We start from the raw sequence: 23,990 nt of genomic DNA on the forward strand, positions 1-23,990 counted from the left end.
TCTTTAATATCAAAAAATTAATATCTCTTTCCCACGAAATTAAACCCTAACGAAAAAATGTTTTTTACTCGATTCGTATTTTGCTACACACACCTACCTAAGGCATAAATCACCATAATTAAAAAGCATTTTTTGGTCCAAAGCCTATGTAAATTCTTTTCCCGCGAAATAATCACAATCATACAATTAGCACAAAATAATTCTTACAGATTTTATAAAGTTTCGCTTGGCGGCGGTTCACTACTACTTCGCGTAAGTTGAAACGCAGCGAGGTAAGTTGCATGTTAGGCAGAGACAAGAAATGATCTCACCCCACCACGCCTGGAATATGATCATTCTGGTCCTCAGAGCTCTTTAAGATTAAAGCCCCGTTTGTCTCAATTGGTCTTTGACATGTCGAATAAGGCATAACTTCACCGTGGACCAACCTTGTTCCCAGCGCCTGTTGTCTGGGACAGCAAGATGTTTATATCGCCGTCGCGATAAAAGTTGTCCTGCTTGGTTAATGGTACCAATCACAGTAACATAAAGCGAACCTTTAAAAAAAGGAAAGGTTTTAATCAATTTATTGCTTCCATCTGGGTCCGTGAAAAGTTAATTACTTTAATTGCTGTGATCTGATTGGTTAATTTCGATCCTCTAATTATCTCTTCAAATAATAAATAGCCAAAGATGATTACGATCATTGCACGTCGATGACAGCTGTAGCTGTCGAAACGTAGTCTAGAATAAACTCGCTTGTTCATGACATGATAATATTTATATTATGATAATATTTATATTATTCAATAACCAATCACAGTCTTACCTTATTTTCATCAGACTTTGTCAGAATATTACGTAAGTACACAGAACTGCTTAAAACTGCCTGACGGACCCCGATATGGATAGCCAGAGTTCCCTCATTAGTAAGGGGAAAACCCTATTCAAGCGGTCCAGCTGTGTGGAAATAAAAGTAGAACTGAAAAAAAAACTGGGACCTTCCTTTACTCAATTGCGATCTTGCTCGATTTTTGTTGATGTCAGCATTATTAAGGAATTTGTGACGTCATAAGGTTTTAAGGGGGTAACGAAGGAGCGTTTTTAGTGGGGGTTTGACCGTCGAAAACCCCAATCCTGGTTATAAGGACCCGTTACTACTACATCAAGAACAGGAAACCACGTATCGAAGCATTTTACCTTCATGAAAAACGTTAAGGTGGCAAAAGGATCACTCAGTTATAATTGTTCAAGGTGCAAGTGGTCTTTGGGGACGAGAAGCAAGGGCAGGACATTCTCGACCCCAGAGCTCTTTGAGATAAACTAATCTCAGAGAGCTCTGGGGACGAGAATGGGGTAGGAACCATCCAAAATGTACATAAAGCATAAATGTACATAAGGTTTTGTAATAAAAAATACAATACGTAATGTAACGCATTATTTTAGTTTACAGATTGATTCAACAGACAAATATACAAATGGTTGGTTTGACTTCTTCACTTTATTGACTAAAACCTTCGATCAAGTTGCAGATTCTCTACCGCATTTTTTCCTTCCGAACAAAAAAATCTCCAGGGTCCAGAATCGAGGTTGCCAGAAGAGCAACTTTGTCAAACGAACAAATAGGATCCTAGAATTGACTGATTTTGATACAAATTGATATTATGTTGGACATTTTGCAACAGGGATCAATGAACACTATTAGATTTACTGCACCGTGCAAGTCGCCACCTGGAAAAAGCGCTTTGGGGAGATTTTTTTAAAAATTTGGCGGATATAAAAAAGTGTTGCACCATTTTCAACAAGGCCTAATTAATAAAAACATTTTGGGACTTTTCTCTTTCTTCCATTAGAGCGAAAGTACTTCCCTCACAAATCTAGGTGGCGAGGCTTGTTTCGTACTCATTAATAGAAACCAGGTTTTCTTACACCTAAAGGTGAAGGTAGGGAAACCATTCTTCAAACAATGCAAGTTTCGTGCTATTGCTTACACGAAGTTGGTATTTTTAAATCAATCGTTGACCAAAATGTTCGCATGAAATGGCAACAAAAAATAAAATTAAGATTATGGAAGTACTTTCAACTTTAGTGGATGAGAAGAACAATGACGACACATCTGAAAAAAGGTTAGCTAGTGAAAATCTCACATTAATTTAACTTCTCATCTGAAACTTAAAGCTTATATGATATAATGAAGTTCATTCTTGCCAAAAAACACTTATCAATTAGCTAGAGATAACTTTTGAATAAGCTACTTAGCGCCTGGTACATCCTATTTGAATAGTAATTCATTTATGCTCTAGATTTGCTACACCTAGACAAAAATTTGTATTTGTTTTAGCTGTGTCAAAAGCAACCAAGTCAAATATTAGGGCACTTAAATATTTTGGTGGTAGCATGGAAATATTATTTCCAGAAACAAACGAAAGCAATTAATTTTGAATATGCTTGTTTCAAGCTCCACCACAGGAAATTTGTCACTTGAATATAATTTTTTGCTTTGTTGAAATGTTAAATGTTTTCAACAATATCTCGTAACAAAGTGGTCCTTGGAAATTAGGAGTCAATATTTTTGGACTTTTTTCCTGTTTCTAAGATTCCTGAATTATACTCACAGTTAGTCAATACATTTGTGCAGATTATTTGTTTGAATAAACCAAAGTGGGGTGCTAAAAAAAGCATTAATCATTGCACTTAGGGAGTTTTGGAATTCATGTAATGTGGCAAGAGTAAAAAAGTATGTGACTCTATTCTATAAACTCCTGCCAGGAAGTGAAAATGGAGATCCTACAGAATTTCTCTGCAAGAATCTTACCATTAGACCACTGAAGTTTTAAACTGAAAAACATAGAAAATGAATATATACAAGTGTTTTTTAAACTATGGATTTTATAAAAAGCAGTAACAACCAGAGATAAATTGACATAAAAACTTTACGTCACCCTCAGTTATGATTTACACTAAACAAGGAAATAAGCATAATGATCTGCCTGAAACTGTTGATGGTGAATTATATATTTATATACCCTGTCAATTGTACATAGATAGATAGATGCAAGAGGTACCACAAAGGCTGTTTATGAGTGTTTAAATATTCTAGTTTGCTTAATGTCTGGTTAAGGTTGACATGGACAATCCCACAATATCTAAAAGCAGAAGCTGCTGAGATTAAAAACAGTTTCTGCTACATTTGCGGTAAGGTTTGGTCAATTTTGTACTGAGACTAACTTGTGTCCAGATAGTTATAATACTTTCACAAAAGTTGGCATTTAAGTTCAGAAAAGGGTTCAATAACACTAATTATTTATTAGTTGTGGGGATAATTACATGATCGAAATCAACCAATCAGATCATATCACAGTAATAATAGTATTTAACTGTTTTTACAGACCTAGGTGGAAGCAATAGATTGATTAAAATCTTTCCTTTTTCTGAAAGTTTGTTTTATGTTACATTCCTTTATATAAAGTTTTTATAAAGTTTCCTTTCTGTTACATTTGTCTCAAACCATCTCACTTTCCAAAGTGGGGGTAACCATTTTTCTGGAAGTTGATAGGAAATATTATTATGAGCCTTTCTGTCAATACTATTTGTTGTTTCTTTTACTTTTCTTGCTGTCCAACCGGGCTCTTGGCCTATTTGATTATTTTATTAATCCAGTCAATAATATGATAATTCTTCCAGCTATGATGTGTATCTGCGTTGCATACAATTCTTTTGTGCTTTTGCACACATTGTTTGAACATTCCTTTCATTTCACCAACATAAACAGCATTCCATAGACAATATTACATTGTTTCTGTAGACATACATAGTTTTTAGGTAGAACACTGGCTTTATTTTATGATCTTTTAATACAAGACAATGTTAACTTGACTCTGGTATATTGGCACACACACATATAACTACTTGTTCATCTTCTGCATCTTGCCGATCAATGTTCTTATCAGTTCTGTTTCTGATTTTCCTCTTTAACCTTTTTAATGGCTAAAAGGAAAATCAATTTGCAAGTAAGGTGTTGCAAGTGTTGTTAATATAAGATAACTCTTTTTTAGTCATTTTTTCTAGTGACTAAATTAAACTGTACAGTGAAGTAACATAAAATGATACCACTCATCCTTGATCTGTACTTTTTAGATAAATTCAGAATTCTTTGCAGTAATAATCTTTGTGTAATTACTAAGAAAGGAAGCTAGATATTTCAATAAATTAGACAAAGGAGACCCTGTTTACAAAACAATTGGGGCATTGGAATTCCCGTGTATTTTAGGAAGACCGTAGAATCAAGGCGGTGGAGTGTCTGAAGGTCTAAGTTTAAAAAAACAATCTATCATAAATGCTATTATAATTATTTAAACTTAGATGTTCCTTGTGTGACGCTTGATAGCTTCTATTGGATTTTGTTTGAGGGGTGCTTATGGACCGTTTTTTATGTGGTCACACCATTTATCAAGATAATCCTTCTTGACTAATTTGACTGTTGTTTGCCCTTTATTTGCTGGTAAGATCATATTATCATTATCCTTTCTTATTATAGACAGAGTAATGCATTCCTGTTTCATCATGTTGTCCTATGGGATTTTTCATTTTGTAGAGTCAGCCTAATTTTAGCATGGAAAGTGTCTGCTTCCTCCTTTTACAGTACTTCAATAGCCTGTCCGCACTTACAACAAATTCTTTAGTTGGTAAACTTGTTGTAGTTGACAATAATTCATTCCTTTTGATAGAACACTGTTCTCTTTTTCCGAAAGTTGTTTGAAAGGAAAGTTCATAACCCACTTCGATGTATCAATGGAAGTAGTTTCTCACCTCAGCCGACATAATGCTGTTTAATAAATGCTGTTAAATATTAAACTAGCTTGTTCATGACACGATAATATCGTTATTATTTAATAACAGTGACTGAACAGATAAGTGGTAATATTTTTAAAATAACGTAAGCTGTTGTTTATATCATAAATTTGTAAGAAAAATAGAGCTTCCTCTGCATTTAAAAACTTTATTAGTTAGCACCATGTAAAAAATTCTGTGGCATCTTTAAAATAAATAGTTTTCAAACCAAGATAATCCCGTGTTAGGGGTCGTCTACAAATTTCGTATGATATTTTATACGAATATATACGAATTTAATTGCTTTTAATTCGTATAAAAATCGTATACAATTCGTATAGTGTTAAATAGTTATACGATTTTTAAAAAATCTAATACGAATTTTATACGATTTTCATACGAATTGTCATACGAATTATATTCTCTTTTATACGATTTTCATGCGAATTGTCATACGAATTATATTCTCTTTCATACGATTTTCATACGAATTGTCATACGAATTATATTCTCTTTTATACGAATTGTCATTCGAATTATATTCTTTTATACGAATTTTCATACGAATTATATTTCGTTTTTAAACTTTTAAAATGCGATCTAAAAAAACATTTCTATCGCCGTGTTTCGTTTTTCAACTTTTGAAAATGCGATCTAAAAAAACATTTCTATCGCCGTGTTTCGTTTTTCAACTTTTGAAAATGCGATCTAAAAAAACATTTCTATCGCCGTTTTTCGTTTTTCAACTTTTGAAAATGCGATCTAAAAAAACATTTCTATCACCGTTTTTCGTTTTTCAACTTTTAACATGCGATCTAAAAAAACATTTCTATCGCCGCTTTTCGTTTTTAAACTTTTAACATGCGATCTAAAAAAACATTTCTATCGCCGTTTTTCGTTTTTAAACTTTTAAAATGCGATCTAAAAAAACATTTCTATCGCCGTTTTTCGTTTTTAAACTTTTAACATGCGATCTAAAAAAACATTTCTATCGCCGTTTTTCGTTTTTCAATTTTTGAAATGCGATCTAAAAAAACATTTCTATCGCCGTTTTTCGTTTTTAAACTTTTAACATGCGATCTAAAAAAACATTTCTATCGCCGTTTTTCGTTTTTAAACTTTTAAAATGCGATCTAAAAAAACATTTCTATCGCCGTTTTTCGTTTTTAAACTTTTAAAATGCGATCTAAAAAAACATTTCTATCGCCGTTTTTCGTTTTTCAACTTTTAACATGCGACCAAAAAAAACATTTCTATCGCCGTTTTTCGTTTTTTAACTTTTAACATGCGATCTAAAAAACCTTTTTATCGCCGTTTTTCGTTTTTCAACTTTTAACATGCGATCTAAAAAAACATTTCTATCGCCGTTTTTCGTTTTTCAACTTTTGAAAATGCGATCTAAAAAAACATTTCTATCGCCGTTTTTAGTTTTTAAACTTTTAAAATGCGATCTAAAAAATATTTTATTTTGAAACTCATATACGAATTTCATACAATGTCAAACGATTTTCTTTTTTTTAAAACCATACGCATCTAATTAAAATCTCATACGAATTTTTTGTTAATCTCGTACGAATTTAACTCATACGAATTTAATTTAAAACTCATACGAATTTAATTTAAAACTTATACGAATTTAATTTAAAACTCATACGAATTTAATTTAAAACTCATACGAATTTAATTTAAAACTCATACGAATTTTATACGAATTTAGAAAAATTTCATACGAATTTAATTACTGTATGGCAAAAGAAAATTCGTATAGCATATACGAATTTTTTTGATACGAATTGCTACGAATTTTGTAGATGACCCCTTAGTGATGCAAGTGTTTAAAGGGGCACTCCAGTGAAAAAAAATTGAAAAAATGTTAACCAAAACATAAATATTTCAAAATAAACCTTTTACAACCGTTAAAAATCTTTATTTATACCTCAATCGGGTTGTAAACATCTTTAATTTCAAATAAATTTGCAAGGTCGCGTAAAGTTGAGAGGACTAGGCCCGCATAGATAAGCATACGTCACATCGTGCAGGAAGTTCGTGGGCTCAGCACACCTTTTAAAAGTTTTTTTACTTGCTGTTTACATTGTTCGTTGATAAGATGTCTTGTAATAATGACGAAGATTATAACTCGGAAAACTTAGAATCAGATAATTCTTTTTATGAAAAAGACTTTACAAAGCTACAGCCATACGACTGCGAACCTCTTGTGTCTCACAATGGAGAAATTAATAATGATGCAAAGTGACGGCTCAAAGCAACGTTCTTCGCAAAATATTTTCCTTTTAAAGAATTAAAAATATATTTAATCGCCTTTTTTTACATTCTTTTCGTCAAAAAACTTTATCATTTGCTTTAGTAAAAAATCTTTAATATATTTTTATTTCACAGTTCAGCAATATCATTTCTCCATACGTGCTTTTTTGCGCCCAAATGCAAACAAATTTTATGTAACATTGAAACTTTCACCGTGATGGAGGACCATTGAAATGCGTGATCGAAAGATCGAATAATATTTGTGTCGTGATAAGTTGGTAAAACGGGGGTATTAATATTGTATAACTAAAAATTATTCATATGGTAGGTCATAAATGCGTTGCAGAAGCTACTTATTTATATGTGGTTGTTTTGACAAAGCTGTTTTAGAAACTGCATTTCAGCATTACATGCAGCCTTAAACAGTAACAAGGATGGAAGAAAATGGGCACATTTACCCCCTGGCAGGTCCTTCCATCAAAAAAGCTTCTTTTTTGAAAAACAAAGAATAGAAACTTGAGCGCTATGAAAGATACATGTGTAACTAGAAAACTTTTTTGTCAGTGTTTGTATTGGAAATTAGTATAATGTGTTTTTATTTAATATAAAAATGTACAAAACGTTATTTGCTTGTGTTCTGTGGATACAAGTACAAATAATGAAATGAGAAGAAATGAGAAAAATTGATCGCATTCATTAGTTAAAATGGCATGGTAGACGGGATTCAGGGAAAACTGACTTCTTTACACTTCTCTGATCGATTGGTACATCGAAACGCAGAGAAACTCACCATTTTTTATAGATTTGCATGTTAATCACAGACAAAAAGCGATGTAAATGTAAGCTATAAGTCTTAACATGAACATTCTCTGCACTCGCTTAAACTTTCTGCACAATGTGATGTCATTATTTATAATCGGGTCCAGTCCTAAATGAAATCGCGCATGTCTGTTTTTTTATGAGGAAAAAATTGAATATGCGAAAGCTAGTACAACAATTTTAAATAAGAAAAACAAGTGAAGTAAGTTTTTTTTGATTTCTTATGCTTTTCTGAGTACGTATAAAACAAAAAAGAAAAAGTTGATTTTTACTGGAGTTCCCCTTTAACTTTGTCAAAAGTTTTACTAAGATCGTTGATACAGAAATTTATGAGTTTCCAAGTAATACATCATTGGCACTGGACAACTCTTTCAAGGTTTTTTGAAGTTCCTGGATTAAATGTCAACTTAGAACAAAAAACACCATGTGTAAAAGTATAATATTTTCAGAGCGTAGATCCAGGATCCATGCTAAATATTTTCCACCATGTGTAAAAGTATAATATTTTCATAGCATAGATCCAGGATTCATGCTAAATGTTCTCCACCATGTGTAAAAGTATAATATTTTCAGAGCGTAGATCCAGGATCCATGCTAAATGTTCTCCACCATGTGTAAAAAGTATAATATTTTCAGAGCATAGATCCAGGATCCATGCTAAATGTTCTCCACCATGTGTAAAAAGTATAATATTTTCAGAGGATAGATCCAGAATCTATGCTAAATGTTCTCCATCATGCAATTTCGTACATGATATTAATTTTTATTTGTAGTGCTGACAATATTTCATGCAACCCACGAAGTCGAGACTCGTTCCTGGAGAGAGTGAAAACATTCACAGTAAGTAATTTTAATTAATAAGGAAAACTAAGAACAGTGGAGATACTTTTTTTATGAAAAAATAACACTTTAGTATTGCCAATATTCTGTTTACTTCTAACCTATATAAATGCATCTCACGTAACATTATGCACCTTAGAAAATTCTATCTTTGTGTAATAATCTGTAAACATGTGACTTTATTTTGTATGTAATTCTGTTATGCAAAACATGATGGTTACTGTAAAAACCACTAAAAAAATTTATCCATGTGATTGAGTGTGTGCTTTTTGTGTGAGTTAAATAAAAGTTACAGCTTCTAGCTTATTACAAGATGGTGTGGTGTGGAGCAGAAAATAATCCTATATTTTTATATTTTTATGGTGTAACAGAAAGGGTAGCATCTATCAGTACATTTATAACTAACTGTTTGGGTATTAAAGATTGTTTTTTAAAAATTTGTTTCCACGCAATCACCATTTTAACACAAGACTCGCATTTAACTGGTAAAGCTTTTCCCGTGCTAGAGATAAATGGTATACTTAAAGTGGTAAAAATTCAATGAAGAGCATTTTTAGCTACGTTTTTACTGAGAGAAATCACAAGTTTAAAAAATTAAATTTTGCTGACATAATGCGGAAACAAAGAAATCGAAAACATCTTATGCAATAGTAATCAAAAAAAATTCTTAGGGGAAAGGGTTTTTGTCAACACGGCAGTTGTGTGATATACGTTACTTTGTTGTTAAATTTGAAAGGTATACTTTGTATTGCATTTAGTCAACGAATTGGGCTGCAAAACCATTTGAATTATCTCCACTGCGATGTGCACAATATGGTTGGTGCAACGACCATCCTGATCAGTTACGTTGTGTAACATGCAATGCAAAGATATATGCTGGATTTCCTGATGATTGGGATTCTTCTGCGTGTAAGTGGGTTGTTGTTTTTTAGGGCCAAATGTATAGTTAAAGTAGGTCCCAATTAAGATTTGTTGAGAAATCATTTTATGTTAAATGTTCGTGAAGAAGATATTAAATTGTTTAAAGGGGGCTTGCAATTCACTTAAAATAAACACTTCCAAAATAAATTTTCTTTGATGTGTCACTCCCTTTTTCAATAAATAATCAGCTTCAATATTTTATGAGATCATAACTTCTTGGAGCTTACCATTGGAACCATCAGAAGTTTAAAAAGGTTCAACTGTGACGATAACAATTTTAATTAAACTGAAAATTTACATGCATGCTATTATCCAGCCATTTTCAATCCACAGATACAAGAAAGCAAGGAAATCTATTGCATACTTTTTCATTTTTCACTTTTTGTGTACAGTGCTGTAGCCTTTTGTTTAATGTAAATGGTTAATGATTAAGAACATAGAGGTACTTTTCGAATGTTTGATGTTGACTTACAAGTTGTGCTTCAATCATTTTTCCTTAGATGCTGAAATTTGCACGAAACTGCAGAATGAACTTCAGATAGGCCATGAAAAGCTTTGTCCATGGCCCCAAAATCCTTGCCCGCCATCCTTTTTATCATTGCCTTCACATTCTGTAGAGCAATGGAAGCAAATTGTGAAAGGAGCTTTCAATAACCTTGTTGAATTGAGGAGTTACCTACCAGAATTAAATGAAGACGAGATAGCTTCTATGGTAAGAAGAATCAAACTTCTGTTATATTCCACTTGTACCGTGTTTACTCTATTATTCCTGCTGCGGGATTGTAGTGGAAACCTTAAGCAAGTTGACTAGACAGGCGGTAATGTTAGAGAGGCGGGAATGTTTGAGAGGCGGGAATGTTAGAGAGGTAATATTAAAGTGGCGCGATTATTTTTTTAAAGCATTGAAATTGGCTTAGTATTATTTTCAACGAAAGAATTCTGCAAGTTTTTAAAAAAGTCACATATTTATGATGCGTTAAAATCGTAAAAACACAAATTTAAGACCATCTGCTTCATAACAGATGCAAGTTGTTCTAACTATGCAATAGAGGTTGTTGTAGTAAAATGCTACTTTACATCACTATGCGGCGGAAATATTAAAGAGCGTAGATGCAGTACAGAATCAATAAAAATTATACAGCAATCCTACGTTTGGGTTTATTGCAGAGGCGGCATAATTTTTTATACCCGTGCCAAAAAAGGGCTGTGTTACTAGATAGGTAGTATTAAGGCAGTAATAAAGAGTAAAGACGGTATGTGACTGCCTATTATTCGGAAGATTATTCACCTTTAAACACCGTATTGCGATATTGTGGCATTTGTTAGATTGAATAAAATTCTTCATATATATTTTTACAGAGAAATATTGAAGGGAATAAATGCAATTTTTTTATGTAAAATAGCCAAGCATGTATGCTAAAATCTATATATCCTATTGTTGCACTAAAACTAAAATGTAGACATAGTTACCTCCTTTGCTTTTGTTGAGTAAAATTATTGTGGTATAATTTCCTAATAACCTGAACGAAGCAGACACAGATGAACTAGATAAATATACTAAAAGTTACTTATTTATTGGATTTGATTCTAGAAAGTACTTAATAACAGCTGTATTGAAGAATTGTTATCAAATATTTTTAAATATGGTGGAGATCATGATGACGAGGCGTTGCAAGGAAAGGTGGCATGTATTTTAGCTGTTACCGGATGGACGGCGAGGTACATGGTTTTTGTTTATAAGCATGACATCAGTTTTTGTGTTGTTTTTTTTTTGTGAACAGTTTTTATTTTTATTTTTTATGTCTGAATTAACCAGTATGTAGTGATATTTAAATTGTAATTACTGATTTTCAAAACTCAAATGCAATATGTTTCTTTCAAATAAGCATATTTTGAGCCTGATCATGTGTTTTTTATAAGCATGTTTCAATAAAACTTTTTGTAAGCATCCTTAAGCCTCATTTTGAAATTTAAATTGCTTTTGAAAAAAAATACATAAAACGCGGGTTGGATTGATTTTTTAATATTGCCGAAAAAACAGTTGCTTAGAAAGCGGTTTTGTATATTTTCTATTTTTTTGCTAAAACCAAATTAAAAAGGTTCGTGTACCAGCGGGGTGAAGTTTTTCTTCAATGCGGCTGCAAGAAAGAGTGGTATAGTTCGTTTTCAGAATGATTTATCTTGAATAGAATCAATGTCATTGAATTAACATTGAACACGTGAAAGTATACAATGATTCATTAGTTATTAATCATCCTTTTTGCTTAAGTAGCTCAAATGTATTTTGTTTTCATTGACGTGACGCATTACGTGACGTTCATGTGGACCAGCATGGTTTATTTCTTGATGAGGTGTGTTATGTATTAGTTGTCATTTCTTAGCATGCCGATCGTCGAGGATCCTTCTTTGACTTGCACCACATGTGGAATGGAAGTTGGTCTTTGGAACTACAAATCCCTGTCACACCGATCGCAACAGAAGCGACATAAGCATGTCGCCGAAAGCATTGGTGCCATTTCACAACAATCCCTTGGCGATTACCCGGATGTTATGTCTTCTAGTGTTTCAGTAAAATCCGAGAAATCCGAAAACAGTGCACACTCTGGTAGCATGACGCATGAATTGTCGAAGCTAGCTACGAGCAGCGATTCACTCGCGCAGTCAGACTTGCTGAAGCCTGCTGGATCACAAGAATCGCTGATAAATCTCCGTGTATCTGACTCGAAAAACATGGTCGTGGACTCGATTGACAATCAAGAAGTGGACGATCTGAGTCAAGATGATAATAAACATCAAAACAAATCGTTGTTTTCAGAACCTCGATTGCCTCATGCTACTCCACCGGAGTTGATGAAAGAGTTATTATTAAGCACAGCGCCAGGAAGCGGTCGAAGTCACTCGATATACAGTGATTCCATATTTAGTGAGGTTGGTTCCGAATGTTTTGAAAAAAGACTCGAAGACACGAATGATCGAGACATTGGTAAGTAAGATCTTGTTTGTATAAGTAAGGCCTTACCTGTCCTTTATATGCTGCATTTTGTAAGTTCAGACTGTGTTCCTATTTAGTGTAGAGACAAAAAGTAGAACTATGTTATTATTGAGACTAATCGTTATCCCGTGGTTTGTCCTTAGATTTTTTTCGTTGTACGTATTTTCCGCATAGCTATTTCGTGCTTCCGCAGCACAAAGTGGCGATCGGCTACCATTTTGAACAAAGTACGGCTATTATAGAGATGTAAACAAGGGACGGCTATTATAGAGATGTAAATAAGGGACAGGTATTATAGAGATGTAAACATGGGACGGCTATTATAGAGATGCAAACAAGGGACGGATATTATAGATATGTAAATAAGGGACAGGTATTATAGAGATGTAAACAAGGGACGGCTATTATAGAGATGGAAACAAGGGACAGCTATTATAAAGATGCAAACAAGGTACTATAAATAAAGACTAAGCGTTATTTTTGGCTCGTTTTGGTTACTGTTTGTATTTTTGCTAATAAGTTTTGCGTAAAGGGGCTACGAAACAGCTGTTAGTTTTCGACTTTACACGACAGTGGAACTAATAGCGGTGTAAAGTTTATGATCACTAAGGACGAAAAAAACATCTTAAATTATCTCAAATATTATATTGGGTATCCAAATATAACTGAAAAATAACAGAAAACTGAAGGAAAAATTTTCTTTTTTTAGAAAATAAAAGTAGAAAAATAGCAAATTTATCATAAAAAATTAATTATTTATAAACAGGTTGTCTAGACGTCTATGTGGTTCTAAAGTGTGTATAATTTCTTACACATTGACCTTTTGAGTGGTCCGTTTATTGCACGCTATTCTTCAGAATTTGCGGGGATTGAGCTTATTGAATCGTTTTGTAGCCCCTCTAACGAAGTTAAAAGAGTTTTTAATTTTGACTTTTGAATGACACTCTACTTGTCCGGATATATTCCACCAACTTCTTTAGGCGCCAAATAACCAAAAGAAAGAGCTATGCCTTTTTGTTTCAAAATATTTTTAAGAAGAAATACACAGGGTATAAAATAAAAAATAATTTTTTCCTTTAATAAGTTTGTTTTTAAGAGAAAAATTTTGTGTATGATTGTGTACCACAACAAGTATGTTTCAAGGTCTAATGTAAAATAAAAAAAAACATTTTTCTGCATGGATTTTAGATATTTTACCGGTTTAGTTCTGTAAAAAAACTTATTGTTCAACATTTGTCTTTTTTTTTTGTAAAACAATTTCTTGGCGATTTTGCTTTAAAAATGTGCATTTTTGTGGAACCTAACTTAGTCACATTTCCACCATGTTTACGACTGTCTCACTAGATTTAAGGCTAGCGTAAACATGGTGCCAATCAGTTTTCGCGCTACTTTAAGCTACTACAAACTACTTTAAACTACTACAAACTACTTGAAACTACTACAAGCTACTACAAACTACTTGAAACTGCTACAAACTACTTGAAACTACTACAAACTACTTGAAACTGCTACAAACTACACCATGTTGTACATCCATTGTTGTTTACTACCTTTTCAATTATTAGCAGCATGATAACAATTTTTGTTTGTTTGCAAAATGTTAAAAAGATGATGGAAATAGTATCACAGTGCAACAACATACGCCTCAACATGCCCCTCGTAATCTTATCAACTTTTTTTTGTAGAATACGATAAAGCAATTTCGGAGAATCCACCAACCAGTCACCCGAACCACGTGCAACAACAATGGATGAAAGAATTATTGTTCATGACAGCCGAAACAAAATCACCTTCTGTTAACGAGTCGATTATCAGTGAGATCGGCTCCGTGTCTTTCGACCGTCGCCTAGACAACAGTTCTGTTATTAATTCACCACGCTCCATGACGCCTGTTCATCGCGTGGACGGTCTGGAAGATGGCGAACCAGTCAGAACAAAACGCATGCGCTTTCAGGTATGTCTCGTTTAATCTCGATTATGCCGATGCCCATTTCGATAATATCTTTTCAACTGCTGTGTTAGTTGACCCCAAACACTCCATAACTTACACTCCCTATCGAGAGCCAATGCTCTAATTCCTTGACGCTTGCTCTCTCCCTATGTCATTCCTGTTTCTCGAATAATCTATTTCTCGATGCTTTGCGAGATTGTACTTATGCAATACAAAAGCTATAAGTAGGAGAGAAGGTTCCACTCTTTTATCTTCAAAACAATTTTAAAGAATTAGAGCTGGCGTCGGGAATAAGGAATTCTTTTACGTGGTTTGTTGATTTTGTTCTTTGACATGCAGTAAATTTTCCTTTTTTTAATAGGACCCTGACATATTATCCTTCAGCATACTAGAAGAACACAGACATTGGTGTCCATGGATCGCGTATGCGCGTGTGGATGACTTCGACGTGACGATCACGGACAGGAACAACTCTTCACCGAATATGCAGAAGATTATGCCGGGATGGAAAATCGTGTTGTTTAACCTTTTACCATCAATAAGAAATGAATTAAAAAAGATTTCGGTAAGGGATTTTCCAATCTCTATTCTTCGCTATGATAATAATAGCCGTATTCTGTTTGTCTGTTTGCGAGAAAAAAGTTGTGCAACGGGCACACGAAATAGCGTGTATTTAAAGACGGATGATCCCGTGGATTTTTCCACGGGTTAACGACTAGTCTCTTTACTAATAATCTTATTTTGTCTGTGTGTTCAAAAGGGTTACCGCGTCCCGTAACGAAAACACGAAATGTGATATATAAAGGACGGGCGACCCTGTGAATTTTTTCACGGGCTAACGACTAGTCTCTTTCATATTAGCCGTATTTTATTTGCTCTGCGCCAACCCCCGCTGAGTTAGAAAGACGTGCTACAGAACCACGAATATCAAATGGGATATATCTTTGTCCACTTTGCTGCGACGGGTAAAGCTAAAGACGAACGACCCCGTGAATTTTTTCACGGGTTAGCGAATATGTTTTAATAGCACACATCTCTGCGCAAAATTCTACTACTGTAGTGATAGCAATGCTACGGAGACTTGAAATGGGATATATAAAGGACATGAGATTGGTTATTATATTTATGGTTATTTGTTTGTTGGTGCAATAACCTATTCTAGTAAAAACATCACCATAGTAAACTCCATCAAACATAAGTTCAGCGTCAACAAAAGTCTCAAGATGACGATAGTTAGGGGGTGATCTTAATTGACAGGGGATGAACCGATGTATTAATGTGCCTTTTCAAAAAAAAAAAAATGAAATGCGTTATTTTGACACACCCACACTGCTGTAAGAGTAGAATCTTTGTTCTATTAATATGGTTGAATGTGGGTGCATATTACGTCTGATTAGCATTGGTGTTTCTCATGAAGGCTGATGCCCTTGGCTACCAAATAATTTTTTGGGACAAATTTTGTCATTGAAAACTTTTAATATCATAATTCAATTATAATTCAGTTATTTTTTAACGATTATTTAAGCTTTTTTGGCTCAAGAAGCTTTGTGTTTTTATTTTTGTATCTTCTACTGTATTTATTGGCCTTCCTGAAGATTTTTATTTTCACTTGTCCCCATCGAGTGACTTGGAATTGCATTGACATACAGACAGACGACAACAATTATATGTAATCATATTTAAGATTTTAAATAAGGGAGAAAAATTTGCGCAAGAATAGATTGTGGAATTTGCGAATTCATGGTCCAAAAAATCGTAAATTGCGGGGCTAAAGATTGTGAATTGGTGTTACAATCAAAAAATTGCAGGATATCAAATTGCGAATTGAAGCAATGATCCATGAATCGCTTAATAAATTTCATCTTGGTCATTAAAATTTGTTACTTTGAAAATTTTTTCTTGAAACTGCGAAAGAAAAGATTAAGAATTGCTACTCCTGTATATAGCAAAACAACAACAGAAAAATCCTTCATTCTTCTTGAAAATCGAAGCAAAAAAAAATTTCTTGAAACTGCGAAAGAAAAGATTAAGAATTGCTACTCCTGGCTAGAAATTGTGGACGAAAAGGTAACGAATTCTGCAATATTTTCTTGCGCAATATTTTTCTTGCACAATAATTTCTTTCCTTAAGGTACAACTTTTTGGATATAACAGTTAAATGAATATTAACTAACGATTTACGAAAACGAAGCTGCTTCATCACTGGAATTACAAAACGTATTATATAATTGATATCTCACATAAAAAAATTAGTCTTGAGCAGGGTGAGCGACAGTAAAAGTTGAAGTATTAGCTAGTATAGCTAAGTAGTAGCTGAAGTATTTAACCCTAACACCAAGTCGGATGTGATCATTTCATGGCTATGCTAATTCGTCAGATTTTTTTCTTTAGACTCCACCACCGGCAGAGGCCTGGAGAACAGTACGTAACGTTCTTGGTGATTGTGTTTCAACATCACCGTCGAAATAGCTTTGCAGGATGATGGCCTACCCTGTACGTACACCGAAATGATGCACCTGCTGTTCACCTGTACAGAGTTGGAGTGTGCACGCCGCACTCTGTGCAAGATCCAGCTTTGTTCGCAAGAAAATATCTACATAGTTCAACATTTTTGGGATTGGTCCAAGCTTGCAAAGGATGTTAAAATTTGATTATTTATTTTTATTGCTTTATCATTATTCAAGTGATTGACTTTCGAATGCGTGTCTAAAAAATACATATATACTTGGAGTAGCATATATAAGGAGCATATATATGAAGCATATATATATATGCTTCATATATATATGAAGCATATATCTAGAGCCCATATATAATTCTAGTTTTGAAGCGTTCCCAAACCTAACTTTCTTGAGACATGGCGAAACTATATCAAATATAAATATTCTCTAAGTGTGAGTTTGTTCATCGTAATTTATGGCTTACAACACAAATGTTAAATACGATGAATATTTTGATATTTCACTGCCATTTTAAGGTTGTCGTTTTATTAGTATGAAATCGAATTGACTAAAAAAAATTTTTTTGTAAGGAGTTATTTGATCAAAGCTAATATTATTTCAAGAAATCCTTAATGTCGAGCTTGGTGATGAATTTTAAAGACCGACTCTGTTATTCGTTCTGTTATAATTTACGAATTAAAAAATTTATTTTTGAAATTTCTAGTAAGTTATAGGTAGCTGCTATGTTTTCTGAAGATACGTTGTAAACAGTTGAGACTGGGTACAAAAAAACACGCAGTAAAATTTGTAACGCTTGTGTAAATGAAGTTTATTGATTGGTTTTCTTTTTTTTTTTTCGTTTTTCGTTTTACTTCGTGAATTCTTTTGTTCACTGTACTGGTTAACATTACTTTCTTTTTTTTTTTTCATCTCTTCCGTGGTAAAAATTTATGACTCCGATGAACGTTTTTACTACCACTAACAGACATTGTTCTCGTTCCGGTTCAAAAAGCAGTTAACCAACCTTGTTTTTTTTTGAAGTATGAAACAATTCAAGTCAGACAAAAAATAAATAAATCTATTTTTGTTTTCTACCACGATTATTTTTATCTTTTCCCTCATATTTTTGGCGCGAAAACTAAATTTCTTTTTATTGTATTATTTGTTTATTCATTTACTATAATTCAATTATTTTAACCAACTTCATGAAGAGCACAAAATTTATCTCCGAAACATACATTTTAGTTATCCTTGCTTTGCAACATGTCGAAACTCACGGTACAGGACAAAAAATATCGGACAAATTCCAATGGAAATTTGTCAAACATTGTTACAGTACATAAAATTCCAAAATTTTTTGCAGTATTTGGTTTGTGTGCTTCACAAGAAAGTCATATTAAAGAAGAACTACTTTGTTCATACTAATATAATTCCTGGCAGTGAGCCGGATTCGATTCGCGGTTCCCAGAACTGGGAGCCGCAGACGAACCCAATACACTACGTGCGGCAGTATGTTAGTGATAAACTCAGATAGCTTATCCGGATAGTGTGTATACATAGGTGAATATTTATCAAAGCACATCCGTATTTCATTCTGCTTCACCCCGATCAGACCTCTGATCATAACAGGGGAGTATAATGCGTGTAAGTCATATTGAAGATAAAAGTTCTTAATCTACGTTCCTGTTTTTACATAATTCGCAAATAACGGCGCTAGCAATTGGTCGTCAAGTGGTGGTTAAGTACAGCCGCTGAAAACGAAAAAGACCTATCGCACTAAAACTTTCTCTGCAAAAAGAGACCCGTTGCATGGAAAACGTCTATCGATTTAATTTACGCATACAATAATTACATTGAATACTTTCCGTAGAATAAAGCTTCATATAAAAAGCTTTCGTAAACGCGTATTTGTCAACAAAACGTAATTACCTGGTAACATTCTTTTGATGCATTTAATGGGGAACTACAGCTAATCTACTTATGTGGCCATCCGCGTCCCCAAAGTCAATTGCCTGAGAGTTGTTATCAAGCCGCCGCCAAGTTAAAGACAAAGTGCCCTGTGAACGAAAAAAAATAGAGGTTAGTAATCGAAGGACTGAGAGTTTGCGAAAAAGCCCCGCAAAAAAATTATGTGTTGACCTGAGCACTCTCCTCTGTTTCCAATAGGACACCCTCCCCCGGCGCTATTAATTTTTCCACCCAGGTCATTTTTATTCCGACCCCAGGGACCTGAATTTTGTCAATGGCAGCCGTTTAATAAATTAGAAAAAAGACAGAAAAAATTATAGATTTAAAATCTACTAAGATAACTACCAATAATAACAGATAAATAACTAAGTATATATATGTGTTCCTAACAACTGTGTTACAGAATTTTCATGTTCGCATGATGGGGTGAAAATAAGTAGGTTTTAGATGTACTCACCAGTTGTGTGTTATAACTAACAACAGTATTTTTTCATGTTTTGAGTCTTTTTTCCACAACATGCTACAAACTTTGAACGACGAAGTTTGTTATGATTAGAAGGCGCCAAATGTGAATAAATATACAGACCGGAAACATTTAACAAATCGAAAGCCCATCACTTGTTGTTCAACATTTTTGCTGTTTTGATCGTCAACTCTTGTCAAACTATTTTGTACGTATTGACCCGTGACCATTACAATAAGAAGAAAATATATATTTTAGCCACCCATTGGTAAATGTGTAAAATAATGAATTATAAATAATTCACCACTAGCAAGGATGTAAGAAACTGATACAACAGGCAACAGAGGGGCAACAGGTGTTTGGAACGAGGTTAGAACAAAGCAAACCAGTAGGTCTGGTCATCAAAATCAACTCTGTTTTTGTGAACTTTTATTCAGCATCCGTGCCGTGCGCAGTTCGCCCCTTGTTTAATTAGGTGGATAATAGAGGACTTCCGAAAGTGTAATAAAGTAACAGAACAACACATATATAGAAAAAAAATCTCTTTCACAGCAAAACTAAACAAATAATTGAAGCAGTGATTGAAGTTAAATTTTACTGTATGAAATTTAAACTGGTGCAAACTTAAAAATACAGAACATGCATTACAAAACTTGCAAAATCGTGTAAAATAAAGGCGTGTTCTTTACTCGTGATTTACTGGTTCCTTTACTTCTTTTTCTTATCATCCTCATCTTCATCTTCATCTAGATCTTCACCCTTGCCATCAGTTTCATCTTCGTTGAAATTAAAATCGTCATCGTCCTCCTCAGTGTTATTTTTCAATTCATCCTTCTCATCGTTATCTTCTTCATCCTCTACAATTGGAACATCCTCATCTTGTTCTTCTGCAGTTGCAAATGGTGTGTTATCCTCAAATGCAGCTTTGATTTCATTTTCTAGCTTTTCATCTTTGTCTTCCTCCAGTTTTGGTTCATCATCCGATTTTTTCGGTTCCTCTTCTCCATCATCGGTGTAGAAAGAATCTAATTCTTTATCTTCTTTTTGACTTTCGTCTTTCTCCTTGGGTTCACTTTTTTACTTGGCTTCATCCTTCTTCACATCTTTTTCTATGGGGGTTACTTCACTGCTTTCACCAACTTTAATGTCGTCGACAGAGATTTCATCTTTTCCTGATTGACCTTTCTTACTTTTATCACTTTCAACTTCGCCAACATTTGCTCCTTTTGACTCATCTCCATAAAAATCATCTAATTCTTTGTCTGTTTGATCTTTTCCCGATTTGTCGTTTTTACCTTTATCGCTTTCAACATCGTCAACATTACCTTTTGACTGATCTCCATAAAAATCATCTAGTTCTTTGTCTTTTGATTTGTTGTCAGCATCATTGTTATCCTCGTCAAGTTCATCATCATCACCATCATCACCATCGTCTTCTTCCTCATCCTTAACATCCGTTGACTGTGCGTCGGCGTTTTCTTTCGGCTGTTAATATTCAACGAGTAAAAATTAGCTTAAATAACATTTTAAACAAACACCAACTTTTACAATAGTTCCGTTCCAAGAACAAAATTTTTATCTACAACAATGTATACTACAAAATTCCAACTTTTCCTGGCATTCGAACATCATTCAAGATGAGAACAAAAAAAATGCAAGCAAAATTCTCACCATATCATCACTTTCATTGTCGAGATGGGATTCCTCTTCATCATCCTTATCGTCGGCGTCGTCATAGTCGTTTAACTCGTCGCCGTCATTAGATTTATTATCGTCGTCTTCATAATCATCGTCAGAGTTACTTGTCTCGTCTTCATCAAAAAACTCACCGTCTTCAGGAACAGCATCTTCAAAATCGGTTATATCTTCATCAAGGTCATCATCTAAAGACGATCGAAAAACAAAAACTTTGTGACAAATTGTAGGAAAATTGAGAATACATAAAGCGAAGCAATTAAGCGCAACGTAGTTCGCAGGGCTCTTCTACACCTAGAATATTCTGACGGGAAGGCCAGAATAACATAGGCGAAGAAGAGCCCTGGAGACGAGGATGAATTGAGAGTTTTAGGTACAACAGATTAGCTTCATTAATACAGATACAGATTAAACCTTAATTAATTTCAACTTCGAGAGTAATAACAAAAGTAATCTTTTTAATTTAAATGTATAGTTGAGGTGTTTATCTACGAAACTTTCGGTTACGCCTCCGATGTGTGCATAAAATTATTTTCATACCCAGATAAACCTCGACAGTGGGGATATTTTAAACGTCTGGAGACGAGGAATTGTCAGCACAAATCTCCTGATTTAATTAAATTTTGATTCTTCATAATGGCAATATAAAACTATTATTTTTTAAAAGGTGCGGGCATGGTTGCTAAAGTATTATCAACAGCAATTAGCCATCAGTAACTTCCTTCACAACGGCTATCGAAAGTACAAAAAAGCAAATGAGATAGAACTTCCTTCCCAGAAACTTCCTCTGAAAGCAATTAATCAGACAATTAGTTTTGGATTGAAAGACTAGTTACAGTTCTCTCTGGCTATGAAAGGTTCGTAAAAACGTCGTTTTTAATTTAGGAAAATGCTGAGTCATGTGTGAGGACACGACACCAACGAAAGTGTTCTCGCTCAACCAGACAATCGTCTTAGATAACAATCCTATTCTCGTGCTGAATGATTTTATGGTCTATGTCATATCTCGGCCGGGGTTTTAACCCAAGAACTTCCGCGCTGGGAGCGAACGCTATACCACAAGGCTACCAGTCGGTTGTGAATTATTTAAGAACATTTCATCATTTTCAATCACGAAGCTCGAATAAAAAAACTTTACTAAAAACTGCAGAACTTTTTCAAAACATTTCAATGGGAAAAAAACGTTTTTTTTTATAACCACAATATTTAAGGATATTTCACAGCTTTTCAAGTCATTATACAAAATAAGACTTATGGAAACAACTACGCTGTCGAAACTTGCCTTGTATAATTATACCCTTAGTTTTGTGACTGTATCCCATTCCATTTTCTAGCTTTATTTTGAATTCTCACTTAAATCATGTACTTTGAAGGTAAAAATATTTCATGCTGTATATACTTCATTAATATTTTTTACCAAACATGGAGCACGTTCTGCGAAATATAAATTCCTTAAAACCAAAAGTTATAAACAACGTATCTCAGTACTGTTTACCCTTCACATATAAAATAAACAAAAAAAACATTGTAGTTTTACCTTTATCGTCTCGTAGTGGCACTGCGTTGATGCAAACCAACCCAATCAAAAACAAAACCAACAACTTCATTTTGTTAAATTTTGGTTTCTTTCTCGTATTATTGAACGTTCTCTGCACTTCAAAAGTTACTGACAACTGAGTTCTGTTGGGATGTGCGGACAATTAAATAATCAATTACTAACGACACTCTCCGTCACATGTGCACAAATTTATAGCTAGTTGTTAGCCAAGAGTGATGGAGAGTGATAAGAATCTTTTCATGCGAAAGTGTTGTATTTATCTATTTGTTTATTTATTTGTCCATTCTAATTATACCCAGGTTTCTCGTGCTTCAAAACGATAGCGGAAATTTAACTTGCACTTTTCTTTTATTAAAAACGTCCCGAAATTGATTTGTAAACCCTATGTGGTGGACACAGATCATAACACTTAACAGGCTTTTTTCCAAATTGAATCAAATTTGACACACTTATTACGTCATTAAAGAAACAAAATGGCAGCAATAAATTTTTGCTCATATCAGCAATTTCCTTGTTACGCCTCGGAAGCTTGAAATTTGTTGAAAATCCAACTATCTGATAAAATTCAATGATCTATTCCCTAGAACGAAGTTTAAAATTCTGATTAAAAACAGCAAAATAATTTGTGAATCGTTTTTAGAATGAACTGCAAAGGCCGTTCTTTTGGAGTACTTGAAGCTTCCATTTAAGTTAAATAAATATTTGATATTTCTACTTACAACTAGACATTCAATTTTGTCCGAACTATGTGTTGAAAAATAAATAAGTTAATTATTACTTCAGGCTTTAGTAGAAAGTTAATATACAGCGATTAATTTTGAGGTGAGAAATAATTAAATTTCCGCGCCTAAAGGCGTAGGAAATTCTTTAAAACCGTTGTTTTTTTCTTTTGGAGCATTTTCTGAGAAAATATCGACCCCGGGATTTCACGTTCCTCTGAGAGGAGGATAGTATCAGTATAACTGACTAACTAACCCTGTCCCAAATGGTCAATTGCGCTGTCACAGATTTAAACTTCGTACCCAAGCTCCCTAAGTACTGGGAAGTCATCTAAATGACGTTTCAGGCAAAAATTGGTATTTCTTTTCGACAAAATTTGGCACAGTTAACAAAAAAAGTATGCTGAACATAATGGTGACATTATAATTTTGATTAGGCCAAAATTTGGTCCGAAAATTAAAACTACTTTATTTTCAACAAAAATTGGCAAAGTTAACAAAAAAAGTATGCTGAACATAATGGTGACAACAAAATTTTGATTTTAGTCACCT

General features: G+C 33.7%; 3 protein-coding genes across 3 annotated transcripts; 1 reads left to right on the forward strand and 2 right to left on the reverse strand.

Moving 5' to 3' along the window:
- The first annotated feature begins 1,935 nt into the window (after window positions 1–1,935).
- On the forward strand, window positions 1,936–18,268 carry LOC130625326 (uncharacterized). Its single transcript, XM_057440385.1, has 9 exons — window positions 1,936–2,105; window positions 8,664–8,730; window positions 9,489–9,639; window positions 10,152–10,363; window positions 11,243–11,370; window positions 12,033–12,634; window positions 14,329–14,597; window positions 14,956–15,159; window positions 16,986–18,268. Exons 1-9 carry the CDS (start codon window positions 2,020–2,022, stop codon window positions 17,061–17,063), a joined length of 1,797 nt encoding a protein of 598 aa, XP_057296368.1. The 5' UTR covers window positions 1,936–2,019; the 3' UTR covers window positions 17,064–18,268.
- A 1,725-nt stretch (window positions 18,269–19,993) lies between these two features.
- LOC130625266 (glutamic acid-rich protein-like) lies at window positions 19,994–20,543 on the reverse strand (the record flags this gene model as incomplete). The annotated part of the gene is made up of 1 exon (XM_057440318.1): window positions 19,994–20,543. A coding segment is annotated over one exon (369 nt), but the record flags the coding sequence as incomplete, so codon positions are not given.
- Window positions 20,434–22,858, reverse strand: LOC130625328 (protein starmaker-like). Its single transcript, XM_057440386.1, has 3 exons — window positions 22,699–22,858; window positions 21,138–21,349; window positions 20,434–20,951 (listed from the first exon to the last, which is right to left on the reverse strand). The coding sequence occupies exons 1-3, from the start codon at window positions 22,766–22,768 to the stop codon at window positions 20,544–20,546; spliced, it is 690 nt and encodes a 229-aa protein (XP_057296369.1). The 5' UTR covers window positions 22,769–22,858; the 3' UTR covers window positions 20,434–20,543.
- Window positions 22,859–23,990: the final 1,132 nt, after the last annotated feature.

The sequence above is a fragment of the Hydractinia symbiolongicarpus genome, chromosome 14, assembly GCF_029227915.1.
Source record: "Hydractinia symbiolongicarpus strain clone_291-10 chromosome 14, HSymV2.1, whole genome shotgun sequence".
Classification (NCBI taxonomy): domain Eukaryota; kingdom Metazoa; phylum Cnidaria; class Hydrozoa; order Anthoathecata; family Hydractiniidae; genus Hydractinia; species Hydractinia symbiolongicarpus.